Source organism: Trichechus manatus, unplaced genomic scaffold (genome assembly GCF_000243295.1).
Source record: "Trichechus manatus latirostris isolate Lorelei unplaced genomic scaffold, TriManLat1.0 scaffold00249, whole genome shotgun sequence".
Taxonomy (NCBI): Eukaryota; Metazoa; Chordata; class Mammalia; order Sirenia; family Trichechidae; genus Trichechus; species Trichechus manatus.
Genome location: NW_004444185.1, coordinates 998,870 through 1,016,541, shown reverse-complemented (window position 1 = coordinate 1,016,541; position 17,672 = coordinate 998,870). Strand labels below are relative to the sequence as shown.

The 17,672-nt window shown below is 60.7% G+C and overlaps 1 protein-coding gene across 2 annotated transcripts; it reads right to left on the bottom strand.

Annotated features, from left to right (window-relative positions):
• Positions 1 to 9,444: 9,444 nt before the first annotated feature.
• On the bottom strand, positions 9,445 to 17,066 carry ECEL1 (endothelin converting enzyme like 1). Of its 2 annotated transcripts, none has more exons than XM_004389493.1 (17): positions 16,046 to 17,066; positions 15,425 to 15,493; positions 15,225 to 15,335; positions 15,063 to 15,155; positions 14,768 to 14,892; positions 13,825 to 14,047; positions 13,272 to 13,370; positions 12,819 to 12,893; positions 12,536 to 12,639; positions 12,228 to 12,286; positions 12,103 to 12,154; positions 11,463 to 11,530; positions 11,226 to 11,350; positions 10,849 to 10,914; positions 10,291 to 10,386; positions 9,958 to 10,034; positions 9,445 to 9,832 (listed from the first exon to the last, which is right to left on the bottom strand). In XM_004389493.1, exons 1-17 carry the CDS (start codon positions 16,829 to 16,831, stop codon positions 9,733 to 9,735), a joined length of 2,328 nt encoding a protein of 775 aa, XP_004389550.1. In that variant the 5' UTR covers positions 16,832 to 17,066; the 3' UTR covers positions 9,445 to 9,732. The 2 variants fall into 2 exon arrangements, with proteins under 2 accessions (XP_004389550.1, XP_012414895.1); XM_012559441.1 differs by having other exon boundaries at positions 12,542 to 12,639; positions 16,046 to 16,928.
• Positions 17,067 to 17,672: the final 606 nt, after the last annotated feature.

Sequence of the window (17,672 nt, the reverse complement as noted above, 5' to 3'; positions counted from 1 at the left end):
CCAGTCTAATCTTTGTCTGAAGAGTTGGCTTTGGGAATGGTTTCAGTTCTGGGTTGACAGAGTGTCCGGGGGCCGTGCTTTCTGGGGATCCTCCAGTCTCAGTCAGACCATTAAGTCTGGTCTTTTTACTAGAATTTGAATTCTGCACCCCACTTTTCTCATGCTCCATCAGGGACTCTCTGCTGTGTTCCCTGTCAGGGTGGCATGACAACCCTTTAGATGGCTCATCCCGTGTGGTCAGCAAAGTTCTCATGGTTACTCCTAACCCATTACCAAAGATCATAAAGATTCTACTCTAACAGAAGGAACACTCTTGGTTTTACTAAATTAACTCCACTGATAACCAGGGTCAATGAGCTGGAATTGACTCCATGGCAGTGGGTTTGGTTTGATTTGGTTCGATAACCTTCTGGAGTTCCTGGATAGCAAGAGGGTTAAGCACTCAACTGCTAACTGAAAGATTAGAGGTTTGAACCCACCCAGAGGCACCTCGGAAGAAAGGCCTGGCCATCTGTTTCTGAAAGGTCACAGCCTTGAAAACCGTGTGGAGCAGTTCTACTCTGCACACATGGGGTGAACCTCCCGCACTTTATGCACCTTGGAGCTTCTATCTCTTTCCTACAGTGGTTAACTGTGGGCCAGCCAATGAGTGAGCTTTGTGGGTGTCCTCAACCTTTCTTGGAATCCTTTTTACAAAAAACGTTCCCTTCTGAGTAGCTATGCCGTCAGTGGGTACACTTACACCGTTCTCCCCCATGACTGCTTTTATTAAACAAGACATTGATTGTTGGGAATATACCTTCTCTGCTGTATCTTTCCTTTACTGGTTCACATATACACACACACACGGTGGTTTGTGTATTTCCTTATTGGAACAGAATCCAGCAAATATCTTAAACTGAGACGCGTTGGAAACATCTGTACTTTCAGCCAGCTGTGTAGCAAACCTCCCACAGTGAGTGATTTCTCTCACCCTCGTTTCTTCCAATCTACGCAGTGTTTTCTCTACGTCTTCCAACAGTATTTGCTGTCAAAGAAATGCTTTTCCGTTTGTCAACAGATCATTTTCTGTTCATTCGTTCTGCCATTTTTACTGCAGCAGGAAGAATAAGTGTTTGCCTGGTGGTAGGTGGTTTTTTTTTTTGTTTTTTGTTTTTTGTCTTTTGCCGTTACACAGGAAACTTTACAAGGGCTCTCCAAATATTTATGCTTGCTCAGGGAAATATAAAAAAGTACTAGGTTGAACAGCACATAACTTTAAACATCGTTGGGAGAAAAAAAGATTGTGGAGAATTTGTCTTCATGTTCTGAAAGCCTGGTTTTTAAATGCCTCACCCATCACGATGGTTTCATGCTGTTGATGAATCTCTCAAGGAACAAAGTTCTCAGGGCAGATGTCACCAGTAAACACTGGGGAGGTGGGTATGGATCCATACTTCAGATAGGTTTGTGGTTTGTTTTGTTTTGTAGGGAGCTTACTTCTTGCAAGGCTGTAATGGGGGCGATAATGCGCCTGTATGGGAATTAGGAAGTGTCAACGCTGCCCCTTCTGTTGCTGCTCACCTGTGGGTGGATTATTGGTACTATTTGCAGTTTCTTTGCACTTGACCATGTTGCAGGATTCGTTTGGTTAAAACTAGATAATATAACCCATAAATCCACTTGGCCAGACACACAACTCTAACATGTTGCAATCCACTGAAAGTGAGCAAATGGGAGGGGGCGTTGCAGCAACTCCTTGCCTTCGGCACCCCTTTCTTTTCTCCCAGGACACCTGGGAACTAGGAGGGGTGGGTGACAGCTGACTGATGAGGCGCTTGCATGGCTCTAGGTATTAAATATGAAACCAAAAACAAACCAGTTGTCATCAAGTCAATTCCAACTCATGGTGCCCCCATCTGTGTCAGAGTAGAACTGTGCTCCATAGGGTTTTCCAGGCTGTGAACTTTCAGAAGCAGATCACCAGGCCTTTCTTTCACAGCACTGTTGGGTGCATTCAAATCGCCAACCTTTTCAATAGTAGTTGAGCGCAAACCACTTGCGCCACGCAGGGACTCCAAAAACCAGTTGCTGTGGAGTCGGTTCTGACTCTTGAGTAGCACTTCTCTCTGTCGCAGGGGTTCCCAGGGCTGTGGCGTGGCGTGTCACTGACATAATGCCTTTGGAGCGCACTGCACACAGTAGACACTGAGGAAAGCCTCGTGTCCCTTGAACCAAACCCCCTGAAATCCAGGGTGGCAGGACCCTCGGGCCAAACGACCCCTTGACTGTGGGCACATCACGCCCTGCAACGCCTGTCCCGAGTAGCTGCCCCAGGACATGGCATGCTAGTAGAAGTGGGTGCACAGCCTCACAGCCCGGGTGCCAGCTGTGCCCTCCTGACCTTGGTGCTGACGTGACATCTGACGCCACGAGCCCCACTGGCTCCAGAACAGGTGTCCCCACCTCGAGAGCATCGAACTGCAGTTGCCGCTTGGCAGATGGCATCCTCATCCCTGCCTCCCTACCCTCCAGGGGCCTGTGAAAGCTGAGCAATATTTGATCTAAGGCGGCCCCAGGGCCCACTTACTCCAGCTGAAAAGAGCATCACCGCTCGCTCGCAATGCACACACAAACCGCAGCAACAACACCAGCAGTGGGACATTCCCCTTGATGTCACCTTGCCACCAGGGATGCCCAGTCTGTGCTGATGCCTTGGCATCAAGCCCAGGAACCAGTGGGGTGTCCCTGAGCTGCCCCTGGGGAAGAAACAGCCACTCTCCCTCCCAAACCAGGCCCACCGTCTGAGGGGAGAACATATGCCAGGCCTGGGGCCTTGTTCTGGCCCTTTCTTTGCTCACCAGGTTTGCGTGTTCCTTGTGGGCCAGCTCCGCCCCCTCCCGCCCAGGAGGCTTCCGAGTGAGGGAACCAACTCCAGAGGAGCTGCAGTTCAGACTTGCCCTGCAAGCCCCCGTCACCAGCTCCTGCATCAGCTTGGTCCCGCAGGAAGGTGGAGGGTTTATTATTATTATTAATGCAAAGTACAGACAAAGAGAGATGCGCTAACAGCACCATGTGACAGCGGCTCAGGGACAGGAGCTGCCTGCCAGCCCCATGAATCAGCGGCTGCCAGAGGCTCCAGGAGGCGGTTGGCTTCCAGGTCAGGGGAAGCCAGGCAGGCGCCTCACTCCCTCCGACCGTGAGCTCATGCTGGACCAGGGCCCGGCCTGTGGTGTCCCTTAAAGGGAACTCGCCCCAGGAGTGAGAGGGTGTGCCCCACGCGCCATCCAGGCACCTGAGCCCAGTGGGACCGGGAGAAGGAGGCATTGCTTATGATTGATAGGTCTATTTCCTTCTGCTACAAGACAGGTGGAAGCTGGGCTGAGCTGGTGACACAGGGTAAACTGAGGCACGCCCTGAGATCAGGAAGAGGTGGTGTGTGGGGTCTACCTGGGCCCAAGGTGGGGTGCCACGGCCAGTGGAGTATGTAGGATGGCACCTCAAAGGTGGGCTATAAGTCAGAGAGGGTTGAGAACCCCCAACGCAGGCAGATGGGGGGGCCAGAGACAGGCCCCAAGATGGGCCTCAATCAATGTCCCGTGACTGGCAGGTGGACAGAAAAGGGGCATTTGGCCTGAAGAGGAGAAATGTCTGCAGGAGCCTGCAGCCCTGTCTAATCTCTGTGAGGAAGAGTCACTGGGGGGGCGAGGGGGGGAGGGTCATGCGCCTGACCCCACCCCACAGGACAGCCCTGTGAAAGGAAGCTCCAGGGTGTGGATTCCAGCTCATCTTGAGGACTCTGGAGGCTGGGGGGTGCAGGGCATCAGCTCCAGGGGAAGGCTTTCTCTTTCTGTCGGCCTTCTCATCAGCGTTCCCCCGGACTAGGAGATTCTCCACGTGGGGACTCCGGGTCCAAAGGACACGCTCTGCTCCTGGCACTGCTTTCTCGGTGGTATGAGGTCCCCGATTCTCCAGTAGCTTTCCTTTCCTTTTATCTCTTACAAGAGATAAAAGGTTGTCCAGGCCACACCCCAGGGAAACTCCCTTTACATTGGATCAGGGATGTGACCTGGGTTAGGGTGGTGTTACAATCCCACCCTAATCCTCTTTAATGTAAAATTACAATCACAAAATGGAAGACAATCACACAACACTGGGAATCATGGCCTAGCCAAATCGATACACATGTTTTTTGGGGGACACAATTCAATCCATGGCAAACTGCTTTCATAAGGATTATGGCTGAGAAGACCCTATGGAGCAGTTCTACTCTGTAACACACGGGGTCGCCATGAGTCAACTTTGCAGTACTGGGTTTTGGTTTGGTTTCTGAGGACTACTGAGAAAGCCAACCAGCACATTCCCCAAAGGGAAGGGGCCTTAGGAAGAGGGGGTCCCGGCCCTGGTGGTATTCCAGCCACAGCCTGTGACTGCCCGTCCATGGGATGCCGCAGAGGGGAGCCCCTATCATTAGGTGAGGGTTCAGGTACACGACTGCCAAGGTCTCGCTCAATTCCGCGTCGTCCAAACTCTTGGTATCCAAAACGCAACAAAAAACGAGGTTATCGAGCAAGGACTTCCTCGGGCTGACTTCCCCATTGTTCTGAGACCTTCTGTAAGAGTGCGAAGGGATTATAAGTAGCATGGTCGGTGGCCTGTATTTTTCTCCAGAAAATACTCCCGAGAACGGCCCCAATGTGGATCAACTGCCGAGCAGTAGCAAGAAGCCCTGGTGGCGCAGTGGTTGAGCACTTGGCTGTTAACCAAAAGGTGAGTGGTTCAAATCCACCAACTGCTCCACAGAAGAAAGATGTGGCAGCCTTGGAAAGACTACAGCCTTGGAATGGACTGGAAGGCAATGGGTTAGCTAGAACTTCTGCTGATTCCAAAGCCTAAAGGGTCTCCATTTCTCAAGAAGCCTCCTTCCCACCCCCAGGAGGTGGGGGGAGGGGGATAGAAGTGCCCTGGGGCCCCCCCGCAAGAGGAGACCGAGGGGATATGCTATTTAAACAAAAGCGGATCACAGATCCTTCTGCTTTTAAGGGTGGGAGGAGGCGTTAACTCGTATCTGTAAAAACCAGTCTCTCCTCCACAGCCTGGAGGAGACAGCAGAAGGAAAGCCGGCTCCAGCGCTGCTGGTTGGGCTGCCCTGCCCTGTCCTGCCTCGGGTGGCTCCTGAGAGACAGCCTCGGTGGGTACAGCCACCAGCAGGGGGCAAGGAGAGGAAATGACCCTTTTTATAAATGGAAGGTCAGCTTGAGGAAGGGGATGAGGAGCCTTGGGGGGAGGAGAGGAGGAGGCGGTAAAGGACCTGCAGGCAGATCTCAGCAGCTGCACAGGCCATGCCCCCCAGCACCCCCAAACCCTCAGTGAAGCCTGGGTGAGTGGTTCTGGGAGGGAAGGAAGCCAGTGCCACCCAGCACAGGGGACATGGGGGTGGAAAATGCCAGCCCACCAAGGGGGGATGAGAGAACCAGCCTCTGAGAACATCCCTATGTCTGCATATTGAGGACCCTGGGCTCCCGACACATTTGGAATGGGGACTCAAGCCCTTTAAAAATATTGCATATAGGGTTCCTTACAAGGTAGGATCCCTTGGGGCATCAGGTCAGCGTAGAAGTGACCACAGGGTAGAGGAAACCAAAGCTGGACTCCAAGGGAACCAGTCAGGAAGGCCTGGGGCTCAGGGCTGCTCAGGGGCTCCTTCCTGGGTGCCCTGAAATCTAGCACCACCAGAGCTGGGCCAGCCTCCACCATCACCACTGTGCCCTCTGAGGCCCTCAGAAGGGAAGGCTGGGCAGAAGCCCAAGTCCAGCAGCTTTCCTTCCTTCTCAGATCTGCACAGAGCTGGCCTCCACTGGGCCCCCAGGCCTGACGACTCAGGGAGCTGGGCTCACACGGACTCTCTGGCTGAGTCTCACAGTATCGGGCAGGGACAGGGTGGGGGTGCAATCAATCAATGACAGGCAGCTGTGTGTCAGCGCTGGCCACTACCTACCTGTCCTGCTGCACACCCTACCCCGCTGCAGATGAGCTCCCGGGGCCCCGAGAGGGCAGCCACTTGCCTAGGTCACCGCACTGGAGTCCCTGGGCTCAAGCACCACCCTCATAGCTGGGGATGGCAGAGACTAGGGGCCAGTGTGAGGCCCAGGGACCTCTGGGCACACAGGGGCACCTAGAAGCTTCAGCACAGTTGTAAGCCATCTCTGGCTCTTTTATTTCCCTGCTATTGAATGCTATTAAATAACTCTGGACATGTTATCAGAAGAGACCAGTCCCTGGAGGAGGACATCATGCTTGGTAAAGTAGAGGGTCAGCAGAAAAAGAAGAAGACCCTCAAGGAGCTGGACTGACACAGTGGCTGCAACAATGGGCTCAAACATAGCAATGATTGTGGGGATGGCGCACGACCGGGCAGTGTTTCGTTCTGTTGTACGCAGGGTCGCTATGAGTTGGAACCAGCTCGACAGCACCTAACAACATTGAACGCTTAGCAGAAGACCGCTTTCCGTCATCCCAATGAGCTGAACTTGGAGGACACACACTGAGTGGGGAGCCAACCTCGAGGGGACGGATGAGCCACCAACGGCAGTCCTCCCCCCATGTCACTGTAGGAAGGGCCTCCCCAGCTAAGCTCACGGCCTCACTTAGCACACGGGGAAAATGAGGCCGGGAGGGGCAGCTGTGCTGAGTTTGCGCACACTCCTGCATCCCAGCTGAATCCAATCGGGTTAATCCCCATGTGGGTCCTCGTACCGCGCCTGGCCAACAGAACCTTCCATGCTGCAGGCAGGTTTCCCAAGAGAGGTCTCTGGAGCCTATGTTGAGCATTTGCCAGCCACTCAGTGCACAAGGGTTCTGAAGGTCAACACCTGCCCATCAGCAGACATGAGCAGTGTGACCTTGGGTAGGGCACGGGGCCTGCCCCCTCCTGCCTCAGTTTCCTCCTCTGTTCAAGGGCCATCCTATTTGCTCTGGTCACAGTGAGGGTGGCTTAGAGCCTGCCTGAAAAGGCGGTTTGGGAAGCAGTGGGCGGCACACGATGTCACCCGTGTACCCTCCCTGCTCTGTGTGGCTCTGGGCTCCAGGGGTGTGTTGGAACTCCAGGGCCCTGCCTGAGCACGGGAACTCTGTCCTCAGGATATCCTAGGCTGCTGCTCCCTTCCACCCACTGGTCTCCTGAGCTTCTCCCCAGAGGAGCAAGAGGGGTTCCACAGCCCCCAGGAGCAGTGTCACATGGCACCATGACCCAGCAGTACACGGCAGGGCTGAGGGGCCCCTAGTGGCCTCATGGCCCCTGTTGGGCCACGGCCCTGACCCCAGGTGGGTGCCCCTACGCCTAGCACATGCCAGGCAGCAAGCACATGCCAGTAGCCTAGGCCCCCAGAGGGTCCAGGCCTCATGCTCTGAACTCTCTCCCAGGACCCTTCATTCTACCACCCCCAGCTCATGCCAACCACACACACGGAAGGGGAGCTCAGCCCCAGGAGTGTCCAGGCCTTGAAGCACTTCCTGCGGGAGACTCACCCCAGCCCACAGGCCCCTCCTGATCCCAGCCTCCCCTAAGCCTGCGGAGATGAGGGGCTGTTCTTGGGTGGAGCTGGGAATTCTGGGAGCCTGTGGCTGGGGCAAGAGTGCTGGCCCAGGGGATTCCAACCCCAGCCAGGATCCCACACAGAGGGCCGGATAGGGCGTGGGGAGCAGAGCGGGGTGGCAGGGTCAAAGTGGGGAGAGGACTGTCCTTCTGTCCCAGAGAGATGGTATATATGTGCCCAGCCCAAGGGAAAGGAGCTCTGAGGGGTAACTGAGGCAGGCCCACAAACGCAGCACTTCCATGGGCACAGACATCCATGAGCCCCACCTCCAAGGAGCACGTCTCAAAGGAGCCCCACCTTTCCCAGACCCTAGGCACCCAATGTCCACCACAGCCGACTGGGAGGAAGTGCCCACAGCCCTGGGGGGTCTCTGTGTCCCTCCCTGCTCTGCCAACGCCACACCCATCCCCAGCCTGACCACTCCTGGGAAGTTCTGCTCTGTGGAGCGCCCCCAACTCTGGCGAAATCAGCTGTGTCAGTGCACTGTCTGTGTCTTGTCCCAGATGTAGGTGTGCCTGAGGCTAAGCGCACACAGACTTTTTAAACGTCACTCAAGTCTTGGGGGAGACATAGATCCCTGAGCACAGTGACAAGCGATGGGCTGCAAGATGCCCCCCCTGCCCCCACAGTGGGAGAGATGGGGACGGGCCCACGCTGGGTGGTGCTCAGGGAGAGTGAGCCCCTCCAGGACCCCCAAGACCCACAATGGACTCCGTTCGGGTGACTTAACCCTGAATTAGAAAAACAGGCCCCAGGAGGAAGGGCACCTGCCCACTGATCCCCATTGCTGTGGACGCCTGGGATCCCCAGGGGGCTGCCCAGCACGACAGTCCCCCCTCCCCCTCCTGCCTCCCCTCCTGGTCCAAGTCAGGCAGCCCTTCCTGCTCCCCCTCCCACCATCGGCCATGTCTGAGCCCAGTGCCAGCCACCTCTCGCCCCCCACTTCTCACCCTAGAGCACCACCCCCCACCCTGGGGGCTGCAGGAGCCCCCAGAGGACATGTGAGTCAGCCCCTGGCTCAGGTAAGGGCAGTCACAATCCTTCTTGAAAAAGGAGCTGAGGCCAGGGGCCGCCTAGCGACAAAGCATTCTTCTGGGAAGGAGGGTGGGGGGGGGTGGGAACGCCCTGCATCATCTGGAAGGTGGGTCCCTGGGCTTGGTGTTCCCGCACCCACAAGAGGCTGCTCCAGGGCACCCCCAGAACTGGGCAGGAAGCCCTGGGCAGAGAGCAATCTGTGGCTGGTGGAAAGGACAGAAGAACCCTGGAAGGCTGGACACAAGAAGGCCACGGTCAGGGAGGCTGGGGACACAGGAGAGGCGGGGACACAGAGGAGGCGGGGACGAAGGCCAGGGACAGGGGAGGCCGGGGGAGGAGGGGACACAGGGGAGGCGGGGACAGAGAAGGCGGGAAATGCAAGAGGCAGGGATACAGGGTAGGAAGGGACACGGGGGAGGCGGGGACGCAGGGGAGGCTGGGACACAGGAGAGGCGGGGACACAGGGACAAAGGAGGCAGGGACACTGGAGAGGCGCGGAGAAGGTAGGAGAAGACAGAAAGCAAGTACATGGGGGAGGTGGGGACACGGGGGAGGCGGGGACACGGAGGAGGCAGGGAGACGAGGGAGGCAGGGACACGGGGTGGGGACACAAGGGAGGCAGGGACAGAGAAGTTGACAGAGGCGGGGACAGAGGCTGGGACAGAGGACGCCTAGCTAAAACCCCTGAGGGGAACTGCCCCAGGGCGGGGCGGGGCGGGACCAGTTTGGGCATCAGAAGCCAGCTCCAGGGAGACCACGCCTTCCAGGCCTCTCGGTCCTGGCTGTGCCCAGAGGTCCCTGCACCCTGAAGAGGCCAAGACGACTGTACAGCAGCTTTATTTACCAGACTTAGCAGCAAGAATACAGCGAAGGTGGGGCCGGTACATCCAGCCTGGCCCAGGGCTGGCTCCCTGGAGCCGAGTAGGGGACCCCGGGACCCTCCCTCCCGCCCCAGGAGCCCAGCCTTCTCCCAGCTCCACCGCATCTGAGTGAGGAGCAGCGGCACGGCAGGAGGGCTGGAAAAGCGGGCAGTGCCGGAGGGGCCTGCAGGGCCGGGTCCATGCCCGCCCCGGCCACAGCAGAAGGCGACGCGTGCAGGGCTGCGGGGGCGTGGGTGGTGGGCTCACCACACGGAGCACTTGTGGGCAGGGTTCATGGGCGAGTCCTTGGGGCAGTGAAAGGCCCGGCCAAACTCCTCAAACTGGGACACGCTGCCCAGCACCCTGGGGGAGGAAGGGGAGGCTGGGCCCAGAGGCCGGGTGGTCCTGGCCCCTTCCCACCCCCAGCTGTTCCCACTCTAGACCTGAGGACGGGGTGAAGCCAGGCGGGAGGGCTGCAGCAGGCCTACCTGTAGTGCTCAGGTGCGTGCTTGTCGGTCAGCACCTGCAGGTAGATAGACTGTGACCGTCGCTTGATGCACCAATTCTGGCCCGGGAGGGGCGCAGGAGGGAAGAGGAGGATGAGGCCCAGCTTCCACGGTCCAGCCCCGCCTGCCTGGCGCACCCCTCACCGTCCCCAAGGCTATGCCTGAACACCCCCATCAGATGCCACGGGGCCATCCTCTCTAGAGGGGCGGCTGACAGGGGATAGGCTGGATCTGCAGGGCTGGGACTGGGCCTGGGCCTGAGTTCCATGCCTCCCCCACCCTGGGTCCCCAGCCCAACCCCCAGCCTGGGCCCACCTGGGCAAAGGCGATAAAGAAGAGCTGGTTGTGCGTGTACTTGAGCCGGTGCAGGGGGTGCTCCGGGCCGTGCTCCCGCACCCACTTCTGATAGGCCTGGGGGTGTGGAGAGCACAAGGGGCTGTGCCCACGGAGGGTGACCTGACTCGCCCTGCCCTGGGCGCTGCCCCCTCTCCTCCTGCACTCCACCCAGCCACACCAGCCCTTCAGCCAGCCCCTCCACGGATGTGGCCCCGGGGAACTCTGCACAGCAGCCGCTAGGGCACCCCAGGCTCCCTGCCCACCCCACCCTCCTTGCACTGCACTCCCAGGTATGCAAACCCCAGTCAGGGTCACTGCCTCCAGGCAGCCCTCCCTGCTCTTCCTGCAAATAAGAGCCCATGAGTCCATCCTCTTCCAGGGGACCCTGTGCCCAGCACAGGCCTCACCCCACCCCAGGCCAGAGTCCCCAGAGGGTGAAAGGGGGCGGTTATTTCGGAGCTCTGGCCACATCCCCACCAGCTCCCACCCCTTCCCCACGGGGCCTGGCAGGGATGAGGTCCAGGCGGGGGAACTCACGTAGTAAGCCAGCTTGAGGCCACCCATGTCCGCAATGTTCTCGCCAAGTGTGTGCTTCCCGTTCACCTGCCGAGACGGGAGAGCCTGGGGCTGCGTGGGGCCGGCTGGTCGTCCTCAGGCACGGCCCACCCTGCCACTTGCCCTCACCCATCTGCCCACCTTCCCTTTCCCAGCAGGCCTTCCTCCCACGTGCACCGTGAGTCTTCCTGAACACATTCCTGTACCCATGTGAGTGTGCACAGAAGCCCGTGTGAACACACATCAGCATGTCTGCAGGGACCTGGCACAGGACTGTTTGCACACCGGTGTGTGCATGTGGTGTGCATGCTCCCAGTCCGTGCCCAGCGGCCTTCGCACCCGAGGAACGAGGGGCTAACCCGCTGGTTGTAGACAGTGAAGTTGTCATAGAGACGGACGATGCACTCGGCCTTGTGCAGGAAGCGGCTGTAGGAGGCCTCCGTCCACCAATGCAGCAGGTTCCCCGAGCGGTCGTACTGCCCCCCTGTGGGCAGTGGGCGGGGGTGGGCTGGGCACTGAGTCCTCCCCCCACCCACCCACCAGCCCGTGGGGACAGCCAGCCCCCCACATCCCCAGCTAGGCCCCCAAGGCCTCACCCCAGTCGTCATAGCCATGGGTCAGCTCGTGCCCGATGATGGTGCCGATGCCCCCGTAGTTCAGAGACCTGGGCCCAGGGCGGCAGCGTCAGGCTCAGCCCCCAATGCCTGTGAGAGCCTCCACTGCTGCTCCAGCCCTGGGAGGCGCCCCGCAGGCTGGGAGGTGGCCCAGGGATGCCACAGCGGGGTCCACATGGCCCTGGAGCACCCACACCGGAGCTTTCTCAGGGGGTATGTAAAACAGGCCAGTGACGCCTGTCCAGCTGCCTTCTAAGAAGTACCAACTCATGGAGCTGGGATTGGGGGGCAGGGTTGGAGAGCGACTGAAGCACCCACGACAGGGCTGGCCTCCTTATCGCTAGGACAGCTCCCTTTTGAAACACCTAAATGAGTCACAGGTAGGTTCTGAGGACAGGGACATAGGATGTCGGGAAAAAAAATACACGTTTTTCTAAATAACCCACGGTGATATGGAACTCTGGGGACCAGGGTCACTGCTGTCATGACCTGTGTACCCACAGAGAGGTGCCTGGGGCCCCCCAGCCTGGCTCAGGGCAGTCTAAGCAGCACCACCCACCCAACACAGGGCCTGCTGTCGGGCCCAGCCTCTCAGCGGCTCTCCATCACCCCCCATACTCACTGTGGGAAGTCAGGGTCATACAGCGTGGGCTGCAGGATGCCCGCGGGAAACACTGCAGGGGCGTGGCCACAGTCAGACCTGCCCCCTTCTCAGGCCCCGCCCCTTGTCCCAGACCGCCGCCTTACCCATCTGATTCTTGTTGGGTAGATAGTAGGCGTTGAGCGCCTGTGGGGGGAGCAGCCACCTGTGGAGGGAGGCTGGTTCAGCTGGGTGGCCCACACCCCCTCCTCCACTGACCCCACATCCGCTGCCTCCTCCTCCCTGAAGGCTGCCCTGGGCCCCGCCCACAGCTGTGTCTTGAGGGTGCACCGTCTGGGCCTCCCCCAGGCTGGGCCCCCACCGGGGCACCCCACCCTGTGTCTCCTGGCCTCAGTAAGGAGCCCCTCCCCCCATGGCACTGCCTGCTGTCCCCCAGCACCAGCCAGGCACCCACGTGGACTTGTCCACCTCCTGCCGGATCTTCTTAACTGAGAGCTGTATGCTGAAGCGGATGCTGTTCAAGATGTTCTTGAAGTAGGTCTTCTCGTGGACCTCAAACTGCAGGGGCAGGCCAGGGCTAAGCCAGGGCAGGGCCCGTCTGGCTGGCAGGCCGTCTGCCCACCCATGGTCAGTTAGCTGGGGCCAGGGCTCCTGCCCTGCGTCTGGCGCTCGGCCGCCCTGGGGATCTCGGCCAGGGGCAGGGAGGCCAGGTCGGCAGGCAGGGGGAACAGGCCCACCTCGTACTCCTTGTCCACGGCCTCGGGCTTGAGCAGGAAGTCCGGGTAGCCAACCATCACCATCATGTACTGGAGCTGTGGGTGAGAGGACAGGAGTTCAGCTCTAGGTGTGGGGTCAGGTCGGGGGGAGCAGGCAGCTGACGTCAACTCTGCCCACCAGACAGTCATCTTTGTCTCTTTTTCTCCTGTTTTCCCCAGCACCCGGCACAGAGCTGAAAGAAAACCAACCCAAACCCAGTGCCGTCAAGTCGATTCCGACTCGTAGCGACCCTATAGAACAGAGTAGAACTGCCCCACAGGGTTTCCAAGGAGCACCTGGTGGATTCGAACTGCTGACTTTTTGCTTAGCACATGTAGCTCTTAACCACTACACCACCAGGGTTTGCAGCACAGAGCTAGTGCTCAATAAACGTTTGCGGAACCAACACACAGACGGGAGACGTGCCCGCCCACCTTGGCCCGAGCAGCCGCCTTGGTCTCGGCATCCATCCAGTCCAGCTCCTCCAGGCGCTGGCCCAGGATGTACTTGATGTCTTCCACCAGCTGCTGCACCTGCAGGTCAGGGGTCAGGGATCAGGGGTCAGCCTAGGGGCCTTAGCTCTGGTCCAGGGCACCTGGCATGGGGGCACCCCTAACCATTTGGCACCGCTTTCTGAGCCCAGCAAAGGGCACAAGGGGGGACCTTGGAGGTGGGGGTCCAAGCTCTGCTCACCCCAACAATAAGCTCCCAGTCTGGAAGGAGGCAAATGCCCCAGCAATGATCACGTACAATCCTAAGGCCACGCCTGCTGAGCGTGGCAGAGAAGGGTGGGCAGGAGCTCAGCTCTGAGGGCCTCCTGTGGCTGACAGGCCAGGTAGGCTTCCTGGGGGAGGAGGCCTGGTAAGGAGTGGCCTGGCGCCTCAGAGGGGGCTGAGCCTGGTGCCCTAGCTGCAGGGGGATGTGTTGGCTCTGGGCCCACACCCAGCTCGGCACCCCCACCCCACCCCAAATCCAGGGCAGCCTGACCTTGGCCTTGCTGGCAGCTGAGAAGTGCTCATGGACAAAGAGGGCGCCAAGCGCCATGCCAAAGTGGCGGTTGGCCTGGCCCAGGCAGACTCGGGCCAGCTCCTGCGGCTTGTCGCTGCCCTCCATCTCTCGTGCCAGCTCGTGCAGTGCTTCTCGGAACGGGGGGGACAGGTGCTCACTCAGGACGACCACCACACGCCACACCAAGTAGTTATGCAGGATCCTGGGGCAGGGGAGACAGGTGGGTGTCCAGACAGGCTGCCGTACATGGGCCCATCCTAGGGTGCCACCTTGCCCCGCCCTGCACCCCTCCAGTCTGAGGTCTGCCCCAGCATCCAATAGCACCCACAGAGAAGGGCCAAGGGGGCACTGCAGGGATGTGAGGCTGAGCCTGGGGTGGACCAGGCCCCAAATTAGGGAAAAGGGCAGGGTCCGCACGCAGCAGGGCACACTCTCGCCATGAAGCAGAGCCCCCGATGCTGATGGGTCAGGGCCCAGCATCATTCCCTGACTTGCTGTGGGGTGGGAGAGGGCACTAGATGGTGACGTGCCTCGGAGCCGGCCTTGACGGCCTCTGACCCTCCCAAGGTGGGCGGAGACCAGGGAGGCTCTCCTCAAGGCGGCCCTGGGCACAGGGAGCCAGAGCAGGGGAGGCAGGGCAGCGGCCACACTTCCCCTTTCTGAAGTCCGCCTACTCAGGCCTCCCGATCCCCAGGTGAGGAAACTGCACCCCAGGAGGCTCCCAGCCCTGCTCAGGCGCTCAGACAGCAGGGGCCACAACCAGGGATCTGGACGCACATTCTAGTGCTCCTCGTCTGCCTCCCCAGCATGGCTACTGGACCGAGGCCGAGGGGGGAAGTCAGAGCTCACCCAGCAGACAGGACGGGGAGCCCGGGCGGGGACGGGATGCCGGAGGGGCAGGGTGGGTGGCTGGCAGCCGTACCTGCGGGGTGTAGAGCGGATGAGCTGGGACACCTGCTGCATGTAGTCCGTGGCCAGCAGCACCACCTCCTCATCCTCCGAGAAGTCCTCCTGGAAGATCTGGTCCAGCAGCCACTTCCACCGGAGCTGTGGGCCATCGTGGGCAGGGACAGTGAGGCAGGGAGGGGCAGGTGGGCCGGGCAGGGCACAACACGAGTCCATGGCCCCAGAAGGCCTTGCCTGTGTCAGGGGTGGGGGTGACCAGAACCAGTGCCCCTCCATGCCACCCCCCACCCCCGAGACAGGGCAGCACTCACGTGGGGAGTGATCTTCTGCAGCTGCCCCAGCGTCACCTTGTTGTACATGGAGCTGACATCTCGCCGGAGGTCATCATACTCTGACACGGTGATCTGGGAGGGGAGATGGGAGTCGACCCCAGCCCTGCCAATGGCCCCTATCCCCCAGCCCCATCTGCTCACGTTGGCCAGCTGTTGCTCCAGCTGCAGGATCTCCTGGGCCTTCTGCTCCACAGCATCGACACCCAGTAACCTGAGCAGACGCTCCATGAACACCCGGTAAGCCGCCAGGATCTGCGCCAAGGGAGGGGGATGTTATGGGGCAGGGCTCGGTCCTCCTGGGGCCCCAGGCCTCCCTGCTGCCCCAGCTCACGCCTGGCCACCTTCTCGCTCTCCTCATCCTGGGCGAGGTAGAGGGTCCTCTCTGGCAGGGTGAGCCCGTCCTGGTCAATCTAGGGAGAAGACGGGGTCAGAGACCACCATGCCAGGTTCCCCCAGATAGACTGCACCCCACTCAAAGGCCCAACTAGAGGACACTCAGACATTCATTGTCACAGCCCCAGGGGCACAAAGACATTGGCCCCTACGCCATCCAGAGAACCGGTTGCAGCCCCCACCCCGGGCCAGCCTGGGCTGGAGGCACCAGGGGCGCCTCGCCCTCGCAATTCCTTCCCCCGAAAGCCTTCACTTTCCCCGCCTGTGAGGGGCGCTCACGGAGCCGCACTGAGACTGGGGGCCCCGGGCATTCCGGGTCAGCCCCCGCCCACTCTTGCCTCCACCGGGCCTGGCAGCCCTCGGGAACCCCTCCCTCCGCGCTCCACGTCGCCGGAGGGTGGTAATTGCGGCCTCCGCGGCTTGGCTAAATACCGCAATTACTCAGGGAAATTACTTGATCTCTCCTCCCGCGCTTGGCCCGCGCCCTCCTCTGCGCGGCCCGGCTCCCGCGCCGGCCTCCCGGGCCCCGGCCTGCGTGCGAGCCGCGGAGCGGGTCGCCCAGCACTCACGCGGATGACGTAGCGCGAGGAGTTCCTGTCGTCCAGGCTGACTGTGAGCGAAAAGAGCGCGGCGGCGCTGTACACGCCCTGCGCCTTATACAGCAGCCGGTTGAGGTCCCAGTGCGCCGCGGTCCCCCCGCGCTCGGCCGCCCCGCCTAGGTCCCAGCCGCCGCAGTCCTCGATGACCTCGAGCATGGGCCGCGGACCCAGCCGCTCGATCTCGCGCATGTCGAGGCACGAGCGGAAGAAGGCGCGCACCTTGCGCTGGGCCGCACCGCCCGGGCCGCCCCCAGGCCGCGCTAGCAGGCGCCGCAGCCGCTCCTCATTCTGCTCGCCGATGGCCGCGATGGTACCGTAGGTGAGCTTGTCGTCTGGGATGGCGTGGCGCCGCAGCCAGCCACCGCAGGCAAACGAATAGAAGTCCTGGCACGGGTCTATGCTGGCATCCAGGTTGGCAGCCAGGAAGCGCGCGGCGCGCGCGAAGGCCTTGCGCTCGGGACAGCCCTCGGGGCAGGTGCTGCCGCCCGCCGCGCCCGGGCCCAGGTACTTGAGCGCCAGCATGGCGGCCAGGATGGCGCAGAGGCCGGCGGCGAACACCAGCCCCGACAGCAGGCACACCTCGCGCCGGTTCCAGCGCGGCAGCCCAGCCCGGGCCCCGGTGGCGCCGCGCCCCGCGCCCAGCGGGAAGCCGGGGGGCAGCGAGGCCCCGCGCGCGCCCCCAGCACCGCACCGGCTCACGTACTTGACCTCCTGGAACTCGTCGTAGTGCGCCGTCATCGAGTACGGGGCTTCCATGGCGCTGAGGCCGCCGCCCTGAGGGCCTGGACGCTCTCTGGAGGCTACAGGACGCAACCGGCCGCCGGCTTCCTCACGGGCCTCCGCATGGCCCTCGGGCCGCCCCTGTGGGAAGGGCAGGCGCAGGCTCAGCGATCCACCGGGACCCACAGCACCGCAAGGAAGGCGCAGGTCTAGGTCCGCAGGCTGGGGGCCACCCCGGGTCCCCAACCGCGGGCCTGGTGCCAGGCCTCCCTCCGCCACTCCGAGAATGAAGAAAGGGGAGGGCCGCAGAGTGCACAGTCCGAGTCCTTTAATATCCTTCCGTCTCCCGGAACACACATTCCAACCTGCTGGGTTAGGAGGCCCTCTATATAAAACAGAGGGCACTGGGAATAGGCATGGCACGTAGTAGGCCTTCAATGAAAGGCGACCCGCGACCTGCTGCAGTCAAGGCCAGGTGGGGGAGGGGAGGAGAGCGGAGACCGCAGAAAGGAGGTATGGTCAGGGGAGCGTCTATGCGGACCCTGAAGCCGCCTGCTGCCCAGCCCCATCTTCCGCTCGCCACTCTGGGCCTAGACGCACAAAGAAGCGGCCAAAGAACCAAACTTTGCCCTGGGGGAATCTCCGCTGGGCCTCCTCAGCCTCGTCCCCTGAGCCTTCTGCTGAATGGCCCCAATGCCCACCTGCCCCTTCTCCAAGCAGCGCTCACCATGCGGCCCCAGTGCCGAGAAGGCACCCCCGACGGTCCTAGCCGAGAATCAGGACCGATTCTGTCCCCCGCCCCGAGCTACTCCCAGCTTCAACAGGTTCTCCCAGAACCCAAACTTGGGCGAAGTTTCCCCCCCGGCGCGGAGCAAGC

What these genes read in the sequence shown, in the direction of transcription:
- ECEL1 (XM_004389493.1), bottom strand. Translation starts at nt 16,831, where the DNA reads ATGGAAGCCCCGTACTCGATGACGGCGCACTACGACGAGTTCCAGGAG. An exon ending in TGCAGAAGATCACTCCCCAC is followed by an intron (nt 14,893 to 15,062) that starts GTGAGTGCTGCC and finishes GATGGCCCACAG; the next exon opens with CTCCGGTGGAAGTGGCTGCT. An exon ending in CAGGAGGTGGACAAGTCCAC is followed by an intron (nt 12,287 to 12,535) that starts GTGGGTGCCTGG and finishes CTCCCTCCACAG; the next exon opens with GTGGCTGCTCCCCCCACAGG.